This window comes from Haemorhous mexicanus, chromosome 1 (assembly GCF_027477595.1).
Source record: "Haemorhous mexicanus isolate bHaeMex1 chromosome 1, bHaeMex1.pri, whole genome shotgun sequence".
In the NCBI taxonomy this organism is placed as follows: Eukaryota; Metazoa; Chordata; class Aves; order Passeriformes; family Fringillidae; genus Haemorhous; species Haemorhous mexicanus.
Window position 1 is genome coordinate 23508819 of NC_082341.1, and position 16078 is coordinate 23524896.

Genomic DNA, 16078 nt, shown 5'->3' on the forward strand with positions numbered 1-16078 from the left:
ATCATGGAATGGGAGAGAGATTTCTCTAAGGAACATTTTTGCTGTCAAAATAGGGCAACAAAGAGGAGACTGTTTTGTATTTTCCTCTAAATACTTTGTTGCCATATATTTAAAAGAATGCTGTTCTAATAATAAGCTTTATTTTAAATTCAAACCACTCAGAGATTTTCAGGAGGAAGAAAGGACAGAAATCCAACTGACCAAACAGCTATCAAGACATTCTTCCATTGCAGGACTAGATCATCTGTGCCTATTTCTACTGAAATACTTGTCCAGACTATTTTCAATAGTGTCTGAAAGGGAAATTCCCATATACCCTCTTCCTTTAATAATAAAATAGTTTCAGGATTATTCTTTGTCCTGAAAAAAGGATGAGTGAACTCTGAGAGAGAGAAAGGTAGTATGTATGCAGGGACAACAGAAAGAGGAAATGGTATTTATTTACACTTGTAGCTATAGCATAAGGCAATAACTGAGGTAAATAACTACTTTCTTTTTGTCACATTGAGTAAGTTTGTCAAGTTCTTCTCACCACTGTTCACCAGAAGCAATATTGTCTGATTTTGTATGCAGGCAGCACCTGCTTTTAGGTGGCTGAGCTGCCTGAAAGTGGTTGAAACTGGTTTTCATTAGTCTTTGGGGTGGGGTCAGGGAGGGTGGAACCTGGTCCCCAGCATTAACTTAATGGGGTTCCAGAATAACTGGTTTTTTTCATATTTGGAAACTGTTTGGAATCAGGGAACAGCCTGGAGAGGAGTCATACAGTGACTTGTGCAGGCTTTATACATGAGGGGATTTATGGGAGCAGTGCAGGCATTTTTGCAGTGACTTCTTGAATGCATGTGCCGTGCTTCGGATTTATCTTGTTATTACCTTTCTGGGAGCCTGAGGGAATGGGAACAATACCTGTTATTCCTCCCTTCACATGGAGTTCTTTTACCATTACTGTCTCTCTGACCCCAGCCCCAGTCCTTCAAAGAGGTGATCTTTTCTCTCTGTCATTGCCTACCATTTACTCTCCCTTAAAAAAAATATTTTAGTATACCTCAAAAAGCTAAAACACTCTTGGATGCACAGGGTTGTGTGATTTGTCTTGTTTCTTCCATTTCAGATCTGGATTGTAATTTCTGTAATACTTGCTGGCAAGAAGCAGCAAGGGAGCTGCATTGTCTCAGGTGTTGTTAGGATTCAGAGATTGTTGTGATTCTAAGAATCAGCCTTTCATTCCTAAGGTGATTCTTTTTGCTGGTCCACTTTGAACTGGCTCTAAGATATTCAAGAGGACACTTAAATTCTTGCCAGCTTCTGTCACCTTTATAGGGTAGAGTTTGCATTATGTTGTACTTCCATATTGAAAAAGTCAATAGTCATTCCTGAATGCATGCAGTGCTGGCAGGAATAGTATTTATAAAATTTTAAGTAGTAAGTGCTGCATTTACATCCGACTAAAGATGTGGCAAAGGAGAATGAATTTTTAACAAATTGTTCTGTCATTATCTATTTGCAAACTACCAAGTGCACTACTATTCAGGACAGAGCAGAAGAAATAAAGTACCTGTTTCATCAATCTTGTGCCTTTAAAACTTTTATTACAATGCAACAGAGAATTGTAGAATAAACTTTCTCATATCCTGACAAAGTAATTGTGTATGGTGCTTAGTGATATTTCAATAATTCATCCAGATATTGGCTCTTGACTCCTAAGAGAAAAGGAGGAGAGCTGTCCAGTAGTATTTCTCTATTAAAGAACATTTGTCACTAGTGTGGGTGATCAAAATCTTTGCAAGAAGGAGAGTTGTCATAATCCACCATTCCCACTTCAAGGAAATGAATGGAATTGTGTGCTAATTAGTTTTCTTCTATTTCTTTCCCCCATTGCAGAACTTTCCTTTTTGTTCGAGACGGTAACCCAAATAAAAGGAACGTGCACAATGAGACATCTATGCACTTACTGTGTATGGGACCTCAGATCATGATCTCAGAGGGAGCTCTTCATCCTCGCCTGACACGACCCTCGGAAGATGACTGCAGAAGAGCTGATTGTCTGCAGATGATCCTGAAGTGGAAGGGAGCAAAGCTGGATGAAGGACAGTATGAACGAGCAGCCATTGATGCTGTTGATAACAAAAAAAATACACCTTTGCACTATGCTGCTGCCTCAGGGATGAAAACCTGTGTTGAGGTAAAAGTTCATCTATGAGTTCATATATGTTATGTGTAATTGACATGCACAATGTTTCACAAAGCTTTTTTTTGTAGGGGAGGGAATCTGTTCTGTTATATCGAATTAACTGTTAATTCTATTTTTCATTAATTGGAAAAAAATGCAAAAATAAACATCCTGAAACATACACTGTAGAGAAAAATGAAAGAAATTGATTACATATACATTAACTTCATGAAAATAACTCCTCAACATGAAGAAGACTAATGTAGGCATATAAAAATTGGAATTGATTACAAGACTCTTAACAATGGAGAAAAAGCTTTAAAGGTAGGCATAGGCAACCTATATGTGTAAAGAGAAGGGAAATAACAACCTGAGAGAAAATTAGAGCGCTTTTTATTTTGCTTTGCAAATGAGACTGGAAATGCTGTCTCTGTTTCAAGAGCAGAATTGATGTTTTTAATTTACAGCGTCCAGCTTTTTTAATGTTTGTGAAAGTAGTGGATAGTAATGAGTAATTTGGAATGACTTTCAAAGATCTTGCCTCAGATTTATTTTTAAACTATATCAAGCAATGAAAACTAGTATTTAATTGTGCTGGTAATTTAATATAAAGAACATGAGCAGACATCTGACATTTTCAAAAACAGTTAACATCTTCATAAGTCTGTCTATTTTAACATCAAGATTGTTTTTCAATGGCAATAATTACTTCAGAGTTCAGCATTTGCATGTGAAGTTTACTTTATTTTTCTTCTGTTCATAATTTCATGTTTATTCAAACTGTGCTCAGTAACTTAGTATCATCAGCAAAGTTTACTACCTCTTTTTTCACCTTCTCTTCTAGATAACAACTTCATGTCTTAAACAGTCAGGTCCCAGAACCTCTGGGACTTCACTAGTAACCTCTCTCTGAAGTAAAAACCTGATGGTCTTTCCTAACATTCTCTGGAGCTGTTTTTAAGTATTGGTGTTACTTTTACCATCTTCTAATTTTGTACCGTGAGAGATTTAATCAGTAAGCTGCATATTGTAATAAATAGTTCAGAAGTTTCATATTTGAGTTTCATGAGGACTCATGTGAATACAAGTACCATCTGATGCTGGGTATTTATATTAGTATTTGGTTTATTGATTTTTCTAGAACCTCTTGTGCTGAGACTTCAGTTTGAAAGACTTTCTTTTATGTCCTTCATAAAGTGTGTGTGGTACATCCACAGAGAATCTAACAGTTCATACCAATTTTCTGCTATATGTAATATGAGATTGCTTTTACACTTTGTCCAACAACCAACTTTACAAAAACATTGAATGAGTTACTGTGTGATGTTTTAAAATTATTTATTATGCGTTTTTGTGCATATGATATACAGCTCAAAAAACTGTCAGAGTCATGTTTATTGTTATTTTGCATTTACCTTTCCCAGACTTTGTTCATTACATATTCTTAATCTGGAGGCAACTTCAGCTTCTTATTTTCCATATGATTCTGTCCTGTTTTTCTCTTTCCACAGATTCTTCTGATGTTTCTGGAATTTTATTCCACCCTTACTTAGTACTGATTTTTGAAAGTGGGCACTGGATTTCTTGTCTTTTTACTGCTTCTGCAAGTTTAATGAATCCTTGGGAATTGTTAGTGATTGGTTCTTTGATAGCTACATTTTGAATTAGGTCTTACAGACTGCTCTGGATGAAATCAGGAGTTGCTCCTCCTCTCATGTGTTTGCTGACTGTTTTGTCTATTATCTAGTCACCTACACAGTCTGAAATTTTAATTTGAGAGTCCTTTATTGGCTTATATATTTTCTAAATATACTTGGGAGATGCAATGACAGAAGCTCCCTTTATTTTTGTGTTTCTTCCTTGCAGTACTTCTATTCTTAGTAGCAATGTTACCTTTATATTTATGGTTTTAGTCAGGTCATTCACCAAAGCCTTTTTCTTTTTCTTCTTTTAATTACAGAATTGTATTCCTGATAGAGTTAGTTTGTTTATTTATCAGTTTGTTAGGGGTTTATTTTAAAAAAGGTATATAGCATCACCTTCTCTATGATTCTCGCACTATGCTTGCTGATTGTATTCTACCAAGTTTCCAGATATTGTCTGGAAATGTTAAAGTTTGTAATTGCAATTCCCCAGCCTCAGCTATGCACCCCCCTGAACTTAATACTCTTCTTTACCTTCTGGTTTTTCATTAGTCCTTTCTATAGAAGTTCAGATAGTGTGTTTTTATTTCCAATATCCAACCCTTCTTTCATTCTGTTAAGTATACAGATCGTTCTTAGTTTTTTGAGCTTCTAATGAATGAAAACTCAGCTTCCTGTTGCCATTTTCTATGCTATTATTGAAGCTTCTGCCTCTCTGGTTCCCTGCTCAGCACTGAGAGGAGTTAAGAGGATGCTGCTGTTGGATGCTGATACTCAACGTCCAGTAATGCAGCCTGAACGTTGCCCCTGTACCTTCCCTTTCCACTGCCCCATGTTGTTATAGCTCCTCAAGCTCCACACCAGCAGTTTGCCTTCAAAATGTGCTTAGAAATTATTTACATACTTACTGATTTTCACCAGGGGGGCAGGTCACCATGCAGTCTTTCCTAGCTGAAGGATACTCAGACCCAGCTAACTATATGCATGGTAACTGAATGGCATAGAATGTTGTCTGTCTCTTTCTTTCATCCAAAATAAGTCATGGTTATAAGACTGATTTAGACCCTCTTGTGATGTAATTTATTTGTAAACAAATACCAGGCTGCCTCCTAGGTCTGTGTTACTACTGCTTTTATGTTGATTGTCAAATTTTTACTCTTTCAGATTTGGTAAAGAAGCTAATTGCAAAGGACTATATAAGTTGCTCATGTTCTCTTGTTTCAGTGCCACTTATTTGATCCAACTTCCTGATAAGTTCTGCCTATAGGCATTTCACTCGCAGGTGTTCCATCTATCCTTCCACAAGATGAGACATTTGCTTTTAAACACATTTTTTTTTACATTATTATACAATAGAGGACAAATGTGCATTTCATATGAGAAAATGGGAGATAGCAATTAGCATTGAATGATCTCTGAAAAATGTTGGTGAAAAACACATTATAAAATTATTTGACATAAGAAAGGTTGTTTCTAGTAGAGAAATGGTAAACAGAAGAAAACTTTAGTAACAAGTTTCCAACATATTTCAAATCTAGTATTTCAAACTTAGACTTCAGATTTACAAGGGATTTGAGCAAGGAGTCTTCTGCCTGTTTCTGCCTTCGTGTCCCTACATGGCACTGTACAGTGGTGTTAGAGATAGACACACCCATTAAAAAAGTTTCAATTTCAAGAGTGTGAAGCAAATGGGCTCATGATGTGAAATCCAGGCAGACTGTAATGTCAGAAAGAATCACAGCTGCTGCAGAGTGAATTGTGGTTCTGGAGCTGGGCTGCAGCTTTTATCTGCAGACTAAAGTCAATTTGTTTTAAATTCATCATAAAAGTTCATGGTTTGTGGTTCTTTACAAATTATGGTTCTATTTCTCAGTGTCTGTAATGTGATTCATTTGGTAAATCCAGGTACTAGACTGCTAGTTGCCCATTTCATTATATAAACTGGGTTGTGTTATCTTGACAATACCTATTGTAATTGAGTAAACCATTTCTGACTCTAATTTGCTTTCAGTTTGTCTTTGAAGAAGAATTTACAGTCTCATCCACATGGATTGCTGTTGGCCAGAGTTATGTAGTCCTAACTAGTCATGATTTCTGCATTAGAAACACAGTGTACACCCCCAAGTTAAAAGTTCTTTATTTGCCCTACCATGCGATAGAAGACCTTGGATCTGAGATATCCTAAATTCTCCAGTCTGTGGTCTGTAGTCCTTGTAACTCCTTCAACAGGAACAGGTTTATGAACAGGAACACTACATGCCTTCACCAAGCCTGAAACCATGAGATCAGTGAAGAAATTTAACAATTACCTCTTTGTTGCTAGAAATATTTGAGGATTAAAATTCTTAACCAAAAAAAAAAAAAAAAAAAAAAAAAAGACAAAAAACCTGATCCTAATCCTCAAGTTGTCTTTCCTCTTCAGAAACTGAATGTCTCTTCGGACCCCAGGAGTGCCTTTTTCCCATTTTTTGCAGTGGTTACTCTCACTTCAGTGCAGCATTCCTTTTTACTGTCTCCTTCACTTGCCACCACTTTTCAGGAAAACCCCAGATCTGTATCTTTGCCTATCCCCACCACACCCAAATAAGAAAAGTAAACCCCAAATACAGATCTTTTGGGTGAAGTACCTACAAGTTGACTTGTTCCAAGTTGATAGTCAAATGTGCAGTCTTAATACTGCTCCATTCACATGAGTTAGATTTTTCCTCCAAGCAGAAGAGCTGTGTGGAACCCATTGCTAAAGCCAGTTTGGGTAAAATTATGTACTTACCTCAAACTACTGAATAGACAATAATAACTGTTGTGCTGAACAGATTTGGTTTTATGCAGATACATTCCACACTATCACAGTATATTTGGCATATTAAATGGTATTTTTACAATTGTTTAAATTGCTAATATGATTGTTTAGATTATTAATCTTAATCAAGCAACACAAGACTTTTTGATAGTGCTCCTAGAGAAATATGGCATCATTAATAAAAACTTGTTGCTTTGCAAATTCCTCATCTTGCATATTTGATTTTGAGCCGCATAAGTCTATGGAATGTTCTTTCAAATATATTTATTATTCTTTTTCCTCAGAAGGTGTCTTAGTTGCTTCAGTTAAATTTCTCTTAGAGGTTAAAATTAACAGACAGAATATGATACTCAGGTTAACAAAGTTTTGGCAATGTTAAGAAGTTTAGATAGAACAAAGGTTAACTGTTGGCTTTGTATCTTGGTAATTGTCCCAGTATCATCTGTATTTCTGCCTGATACTCTGATATGAAGATAAAATACACAACGACACTAATATCTTCTCAACTAAATCTTGTAGTTGCACTGGTTTGTGGTATTTTTTTATTTGCTTTTTTTTTTTTTTTTTTTTTTTTGGAAGAATGTGGGAAAGGTTCCCAAATCCCCAAATCTACAAGAATGAATCCAGATTTGCAAAAGATATTCTCTATTCTGCAGTGAGAGATTAAGGAAATTTTCTCTTCTACTGAAGAAAAAATAAAGGAATGTCTGATCATGAGATATACATCTAAAAGGTGTATATGAAGAACAGATAATTTTAGAGAAGTTTGGGGGTTTTTAGAAGAACAAAAATTAGAACCTGAGTTTTGAAATACCCTGGATAGTGTTGTTGCAGACTTCATGCTCTGAAGGCAAGATAATGTTTATAGACTTTATTTAGAAACAAGATGAATCATTTTAGTAATGATATAAAGGTGTCATAATAAATCAGCAGAATGGTCCACCTGGGCCTTTAAAATCTGTGGCATATACTGTCCTTGCTTCTGTCTGGCCAGTTTATAGCAGGAGACCAAGTTAGCAAGGTAAGGAGAGCAGCACAAAGGTTTAATAGTTAGGGACTGCATTTTAGGAGGGTTACTGGCAAGAAACAAGGCTGGTGAAATGGCACAATACTGCACTGTATTAGAATTGCTAGAATTAGCATTATTTCATTTCATTTTTTTCATGTCCTCAAAAACAAAGTAGAGCTGCCAGTAGTATTTTTTGCTCCCTGAGAATCAGTATCCTCTGATCTGTCCTACCCAAGGAATCTCTTATTTTCTGTCAGCACAAGTGTACAAATGATGGAGTTGTACCCATGTAGAAAGAATATTTAGAGGTGTTTTTAGCTCCATCTTGACACATGCTTGAGGGCCTCAGACCCCTCATTCTCTATAGGGCACTGACCATATCAGTAAAGCAGAAATTTAGTCTCTAAAACCTAACTAATATATTGTGCAACATTACCTTGTAATGTATTTCTTAGATTTTGTGGTTCTGTGGAATTACTGTGGATATAGATATAATTATGTGTGAAAGCAAACAGTAGTTTATTAAATAACAATAGATAATCCTTGTTTCTAAAGACCATTATTATTATTATTGTAATAATAGTTCTATTCTTCTTGGGTTTTTTTTTTGTTTTGTTTTCTTCTTAACTCACATGCCTTTTCTGCAGGGTTATATTAGGGTTGCTAATAAATAACTGCTTTCTTTGCCATTTTACTTTTCAGCTTCTAGTAAAACATGGTGGAGATTTGTTTGCAGAAAATGAAAATAAAGATACCCCATGTGACTGTGCAGAGAAACAGCACCACAAAGAGCTGGCTCTTAACCTGGAATCTCGAATGGTATTTTCACGTGATCCTGAAGCTGAAAGCATTGAAGCTGAGTATGCTGCTTTAGACAAAAAAGAGGTCAGAGGATACTTTAAATCTGAAGTATTTTGCACATTTATACTTGTAGCAGTTACATTGTGACACAAGTCTACAAGTATTTCAGTAGGTACTGTACTTTGTACTTTGTATTTGTAAACAGTTTTAGCACAGCTCTGTATAATTTTCAAGTTAAGCTCTGAGAGCATAACAAGTGCATTGTCAAAAGTAAACAGAAATTTTATTCATATCTTTGTTATGTGGACTGTCTTGTGGGCTGTGAGGCTGGAAGAGATACAGTGAGGCCAGTAAGCTCAGAAACAGTTTCTCTAAACCAAATATTATTTAATTTTTGTTTTTATTTCTTAAGATGACTTTTCATCTCAAAAATTAGGACAAAAGAAATTCTGAAAAGGAGAAGATCCATGGAATAGGGTGGGGAAACTTTTCCTGGATCTTCCTGGACTGAGACTGGGTTGAATGTTACAAAAAACAGTCAAAACTGACTAGTGCAGGACTTCAACATAGTGCATTTACTTTCTTGTTTTATAACATGATGCCTGAAGCTACTGCATACCAGAGATTTTATGAAAAACAGGTAATAACAAGTGGTGTTACTTCCAAGTAAACTTTTGAAAGAGAGAGACAATTCACTGACAGAAAATTGGCTTGAATTTTGTTATGCCTTAAAGGCAACTGTGATTCCATAAAGATAATTTAACAGACCATTCATGATCAGATTTTGGTTAACTAAAATTCTAAATAAGAATACATATATAAATTATATCATTCAGTAAATATTACAAATTAATTCTGTTTAAATTAAAGGACAATAGATTTCTCTATGGTTACTTCCTTCAGAAATAGCATGGCTTGGCCTTTAACTGGCTGGACCCACTTATGACCTAATGATGTTCAAAAGAAAATACATGAATAGGCTTAGATCACATTAACTGTTCCCCTGAAAAATGCCACTTGTTGTCACTTTTATTTGAGAGTAAGCAAGTCCTTGTAGTGTCCATTTATTTTTTTGACCATTTTTTCCTGGATAAATTCAAATATAAACAGCCTTAATTAGATAGTTTATTCCTAGATGAGACATTTAGAGATGAGGTTTGATGTACTTAGTACGTTTAAATGGCAAATGTAATTAACTCATTTTAATTTCTTTGAATATGCCTTCATGTAGAGGCATCCAAATTGTAAGAAGATAGTTTGAACTTACGTTCTGTCTTGGCCAAAACATTTCAAAAGTCTGCAGCAGTTTCTTACTGCAATTGCAGTTTACCACTCCTTTGGTTTTGCAAGTAGAGCTATTTGGAGGGTTATGTTTTCAGCTGGATCATAGCAATGTTTTGGCTTAAAAGAAGAAAAAAAATTAAAGAATGGTAATGTGTAACTGTATTATTTAAGTTGAATAATTGTTATCATCATATTTATACCAGGGGTTTGCTGGCATATATACCAGCACAGGTAAGAAGACAAGGAACAAATTTGGGTGGGACAAATCAAGAGCTACTTGAATAGGCTTTTCTGCAAGAGAAGATGTTGTCTCATGCCTTTTTAAGGTAGATGCTGAGCAAAACCAGCTAAAAGCCTTGATACAAGGGACTGTACAGTTGTCCATTTCACATACCAGGGCAGCTTTCCCATGCATTCTAAATGTTCACAAGCCAAAAAATGTCAGCCTGGAATTTGGTACACCAGTTGATGACCTTGGGGATTTACATAGAGCAATTCTGTCTTCACATTCTCCCTGCTGATTTTCCCCCTTTCTTTATGACTTTCCAGTGGGATTATTTCTCTAATATCTTGTTTATCTCTAAGAGAGCAAGTGCTGGCACAAGGGAGATGCCAAGAGCATGTAGCCAGGAGAAGTTAATCTTTCAATCCTAGCCCTCAGAGTGGCTAAAACCAGTTGAAAAAACTGCCTTAGGAAGAGTTGCACTGAGTTGCAGTCTAAATGACTGCATGTCCTCATCCTCCAGGTCAGTATACAAATGTCTGGGATGGGCAGTGCCAGCTGCACTTACCACTGCCTATGGTGATGCCTCTGTCAAAAGCCCCAGAGCACAGATGCTTCACCAGAATTGCCTCTCAAGGATGATCCTCTACTTTTTTATCTCTGTTTCATTTTTATATATTATTAAACACTGAGGGATGGAGTGTACAAAATGCTTGTTTAGCATAGTATTCAGCTTGTAATTGTTGCCATTCAACATCCTTCCAAAACAGAAAATATTCATTCATGAATAATTAAAAAACTTTGTACAGTAAGAAATGCATTTTTCAAAAGAACTGCATGTTTTGAATGAAGGTTACAGGAAAAGATAAAACATTTGAAAAGCATGAGTAGGATTTCTTCCCAGGCAGAACAGCTAAATGGGCTTAACTCCAGTGTTTAAGATCTGCATGGTAGTATCTGGAATGATAGTACACAGTATCTCCCCTTCAGAGCCTGCCATGTTTACAGGAGAACACAATCCTTCTTTACTTGATTCTTTGCTCTTACTTTGTTGAATAATCTCAGAAAAAATCTTTGATATGTAAAATCTAAATCTATCTTTTAAACCTAATTGAAGGTACACTAAATGATATGACATGAAGTGATTGTTCTTAAGCTGGTTTTATAGATTTTGGTTGTTCTTTTACATTGTGATGTGTTGTAGCATGAGAGTGTATTTGTCTTGGTGATGTAGCCCTGGGAGTGCTCGGCTTGAAAGGGTCCTTCCTTTCAATCAAATCATGTAATGTTTTAAATTTACATAAGAAACACCTGGGAATGAGCAGTACCTCAGCAGATCATCCAGAACAGTTTTGGCTCTCAGTCAGACACCGTGAATTACCTTACGCAATAGCAAAATATATAATTTCTTCATTTCTTCCTTCATATGTTCCACTGAATACTGAAAAAATACATGGCTAGTGAGTGTATCATAGATTTACTGAGTGTATAAAATTGGAATGATTTTTCCAATTCGTGAATTGATGTCATATAAATATATAAGTAATATAAATACCATTAGTACAAAGAATTATCTTAAATTATTCAAATTTATTTTTTATCTCTACAGATAGAGAATGGTTTATGAAGTGAAAGGAGAGAAGGGGACTACATTTACTTAAGATATATGTAGTCTCAATATATATATATAGTGCATATAATTTTACTTGAATGAGTTAAGTGGAGTATAAACAATTTTTTAATATATTACTCCATTAACTGCAGAACTCCATCCACCCATAAAGAAGGATGTTTACATGAAGTGTTTTGTCACCATTTAATTATATAGTCATCAATGTAGCAAAGAGTTACTTTGCCCCTGTCTATTTTAATGGTGCTTTTAAAGTGAAGAAAGTAATAATAGTTTTAAATGAAGTGTTAAAATAATCAGCTTACATACTAAAAGTACTTTCAGGAGAAAAAAAAAGTATAATTTATGATATCTAAATGTTAGTAGTAAGAATTGGGGAAGAAAAGAATTTCAAAGAAGGGCTTTTGAAAATACAGAAGTGTTGCAATCTGTAGTGCGAAGCTCAGCAATGCATTAAAGTAGTAACTCTTATAGTATATTTCAAAATCATTGTATAGTTAAATAATGCTTATATTGAACAATGTATTTTTCACAGCAAATGTCAATAAAGAGTTCCTCCATAAATTACCATTAAAGGGGTCACCAAGCATCATAAACTGTAACCAAAATCCTTTACTTGGATGCAATCCTTTATGGCCTTGCAGAGATCAGTCATTAGTGTTCAAAGTAGTTAAAAACAAACCTCTGTGATATTACATCCTGGATATGCATCCTCATAACTAAAGACTGTATCTTCACAAATCTCTTCAAGACTGTCTTGTACACATTACATTTTTAAGGTTCCCATTGTATAAAGTCTTCACTTTGGAATTTCCAGATTAACCTCCTTAATAGTGCCAGTCTAAAATTTATTTACTTTCAGCTTTTTCTGTGTGCTCATATGTTATTTTATGAAACAAATGTCTGATGTTTCAAAGACATTCTTAGGGAATATTTCCCTCATGACTTAAAAAGATAAAATTAGGATTCTTAAAAACTGAAGGTCCAAAGCTCCCTGCTAGGTTGTGTGGAATGCTCTAGCTAAGGTAATATTACGCAAGATACTTGGCAGTGTTTGACCTATAACCAATCAGTTAAATATAATTCTGAACATATCTGCATTTCAGGATAAAATACCAAGTCCTAAAATGTGCTTATATGTTGCAAATTTAACAGAAAAGATATTTTTTCTTATGATGTGTATGGTCTTCAAGAATTGAGTACGGTTGTGCTGACGCAGCTGATTGCTTTACAATTGCAATTCAAAATGGAGTTCAGATGCAGTCATGACCATTCTGCTTCTTCTGCTTCTATTTTTTTTGCTGTACATGCAGCACAATTATAATCATTCTGGCGCACAGTTGTTTCTATCCCTGTCTCTCTGAAATGTTTTTTAAAAATTATCTCTTTTGTAATAAGTTAAGAAGGTCAGTTAAATTCCAGCATGCTGTTAATCCAAGTGGCCCAGATTTATTTCAGTGCAAGCCATTAACGTTCAGATTGTCCTTTACTGAGTCATGCATGATCAGCACTGGAAGGACATAGAGAAACTGCCTGAACTTGAGCAATCAAGATAAGGTCAGGACACTCACAGGTCATTTCTCTTCTGCTTTGCTTGCTTTCTCAAAAAGAGCAGAGACCCAGTGTAGGTCTGTGGGGCATTACTCTTGCTGATGACAAAGTTTCTAGTATGGAGAAGCACCTGTTTATTTCACTGATTAGCTAACAGGAAACATCTTTGTGTGAGTCAGTCATAAGTTTTAGATGCATTGTGGAGTTAATGATGATGTCTGGAATACAGGAAGCAAGTTACATTCTTAGGGTAGGTGTCTCAAAAGAACAAAATCCTTTTGAAACCCAGGGTATCCATTCTCTCCATCACTTCTGCCTTCGGCTTGTTATCCTTAAAGGGGACAGCAGACTTCTACTGTAACCTTTTGAGGACAGAACCAGTCTTGCTTTCTGGCTATGTATGCATGCATACTTTTGTGTCTTTACAATCTAGCACTGGTGAGTCCTGGACTATGGTCTACATAAAACCAAAATATAGGTGGTAAATAATAATGCATAGTCTTACCTGTCATTATCTGTCACTACTGCTGCTGTGTCCTTCTGTCTCCAATTGCTGGAGACAATATCCATTCCTACCTATGGGGCGTTTTCTCTGTGCAACACTAACAAATACATTATTTGCTGTCATAGTCTTCCTTTCTTAGTTTCAAAAATGAGGCTGCAAACATATGTGTGTATCTCGGCTCTTTTGGTTGGAGCTAATTCAGAATTCTAAAATTACTTCTTTTTGCCTTTCTGATTTGACCTTTTTTAATGCTGTGATAAGGGGATGGATCTCCAGACCAGGAAGGCAGCTGGATGATCTGCTCTCTGTAGGGCTATGAGAGTTGGCCATTGTTTCTCAAAAAGAGTTTTGATATCTCCATGTACAATATATCCCCAGCATTGGAGATATCCAAAAGCCATCTGGGCATTGTCCTGGGCAGCTGGCTCTAAGTGACTCTGATTGAGGAGGAAGGCTGGAGCAAATGACATTTGAAGGTCCCTTCCAACCTCAACCCTCATAGTGTTTCTATGAACATCTAATTGCATGTCACATCTGTCCCATTCAGGACTGACTTTGCTTCTGAAAGGGTGGATATTGCCTCAGAAGATCCAGATACTGGATTCTGCTCACAAACTTCTCACTGTCTAATGTCTCAATGTATCCTCCTCCAGACCAATTCAGAATTAACAGGTCTCCATTCATGTACAGTCAGAGAATCTATATGCAATGTATGATAACCTGTCCTTTGTCTAGCTCTTCTCTAAATCCTTAGTTCAAATCTCATCATGCATTCTCATACCTATTCCACCATACCTGAGGCCTACCTAATCACTGAATCAAAGTTCATCTAGATTCTGTGAAAATCTTGCTTTTCCCTGGCTGGGGGGGAGAGAGGGAGAGAGTGTTAGGCTAGCTTATCATTTGGAGATGGCTTCCTGCTATAACGGAGAACTTTAGAGAGTTCTCCATTATACCTGGAAGAAATGCTTTTAGATTTTGAAGTTTACAAAAATCATACTATAAATATTACAGAATGACAGTGTTTCTATGTAGCTTTGCATGGTTGTTGGTGTGCATGGTGAACAAATTTTGTCCACTACTGTCTCACAGTATGTGGTGATCAGTAACAGTGCTTTGAATGCTTTCTTTTTAATATTGTATTAGAGACTAACTTGGAAACATTAGACATAAATTATCTTTTTTCTTCTACTTCAAGCCATATGAGGGGCTTAGACTTCAAGACCTGCGAAGGCTTAAGGACATGCTGATTGTGGAATCTGCAGACATGCTGCAAGCCCCACTCTTCACTGCAGAAGCTCTACTTCGGGCACATGGTAATCCCAAACCTTAAAGGCTAAAAAAACTGCTTTCAGCAAATTCAAAACCACAGTTTTATGTTTGCATTTTATTTCCAAGGAAAAGAGAAGTAATGGTTAATAGCAGGAAACAGGCCACACCGTACTTCAGAAAGAAATACAGCTGCAGTATGTCAAAAAACATTGAGGCAGACAGGGAAGCTGATAGAAAAGTGATTCAAACTATTGAATCACTGAATAATAATTGAAGACAGTTTAACTTAATCAGTGTGGAAAACAGAACCACCCTATTTTGGTGAGAGACACAAGAGTAAAACTTACATGGTTTTATATGTCAAAAAAGTCAAATTCATCAAACCTGGTTTTGACCATTGGTTTTCTGCCACTATATATTTGTGTATAAAACCAGATCAACATTTTTAAATTTATTTTTTCTTGCAATAAAAGCAGTCTGACCATTGTAATAAGTGGTTGGAAATTGCCTTGGGGTTTAAATTATATGAGTGTATGTCCTTTGGAGGATTTTTTATAGTTACACTTTTCATACAGGGTATGCTTTTCTATGCGCATATCTATAACTTGTTTATTTTCACTGAAACAAGTCTGTATTCTTGTTAAAGTTAAACTGGGGTTGTCAGAAAGGGGATATACTGGATTCAGTGTGTTTTCTCCAGACAAAAGTATCTCTGAAACTCGGTGTAAGCTTTAGGCTTTGATTCAATGATTCAAAACTTATGCTTACTGAAGCATCTGCATTGTTACTTTATGCCAAAGGAACTACTCAGGCAGTTACTGGTTTGCGTGCTCATCACTGTGTTGCTGGATTAAGCTTTCATACCCTATTATTTTTGTGGGCTCCTTGTTAAAGTCAGTGGGAGAGGGAAAGGTGAAATAGAAAGACATTATTTTAAATGCACAGCTTTTGGTACACTTTTATGAGGAGTCGTGGTACCTGAAACTTATCTCTTTTACATTATTTTCCATAGCTGGTATTTGTGTTCCTTTTAGCATTGAGTTAAGTAAACATGAGCATGTGCCAGTATGATAATATTTAAGGCACAGTCCTTGCATATATATTTATGATGATTCTTTGTTCAATTCTTATATTGTATTTAAAATATGTGCAATATTTGAATGCTATGTTGTATTCCCAGAATAGTCTCA

The 16078-nt window shown here is 35.8% G+C and overlaps 1 protein-coding gene across 7 annotated transcripts in view; it reads left to right on the top strand.

Annotated features, from left to right (window-relative positions):
- Positions 1 to 16078, top strand: part of ANKIB1 (ankyrin repeat and IBR domain containing 1) — an 88267-nt gene that overhangs the window by 43397 nt on the left and 28792 nt on the right. For all 7 annotated transcript variants that reach the window (XM_059843100.1, XM_059843135.1, XM_059843127.1 and 4 more), the window contains exons 3-5: positions 1882 to 2182; positions 8325 to 8507; positions 14815 to 14932. In XM_059843100.1, coding sequence (XP_059699083.1) covers positions 1882 to 2182; positions 8325 to 8507; positions 14815 to 14932 — 602 coding nt within the window. The remainder of the gene's footprint in view (positions 1 to 1881; positions 2183 to 8324; positions 8508 to 14814; positions 14933 to 16078) is intronic.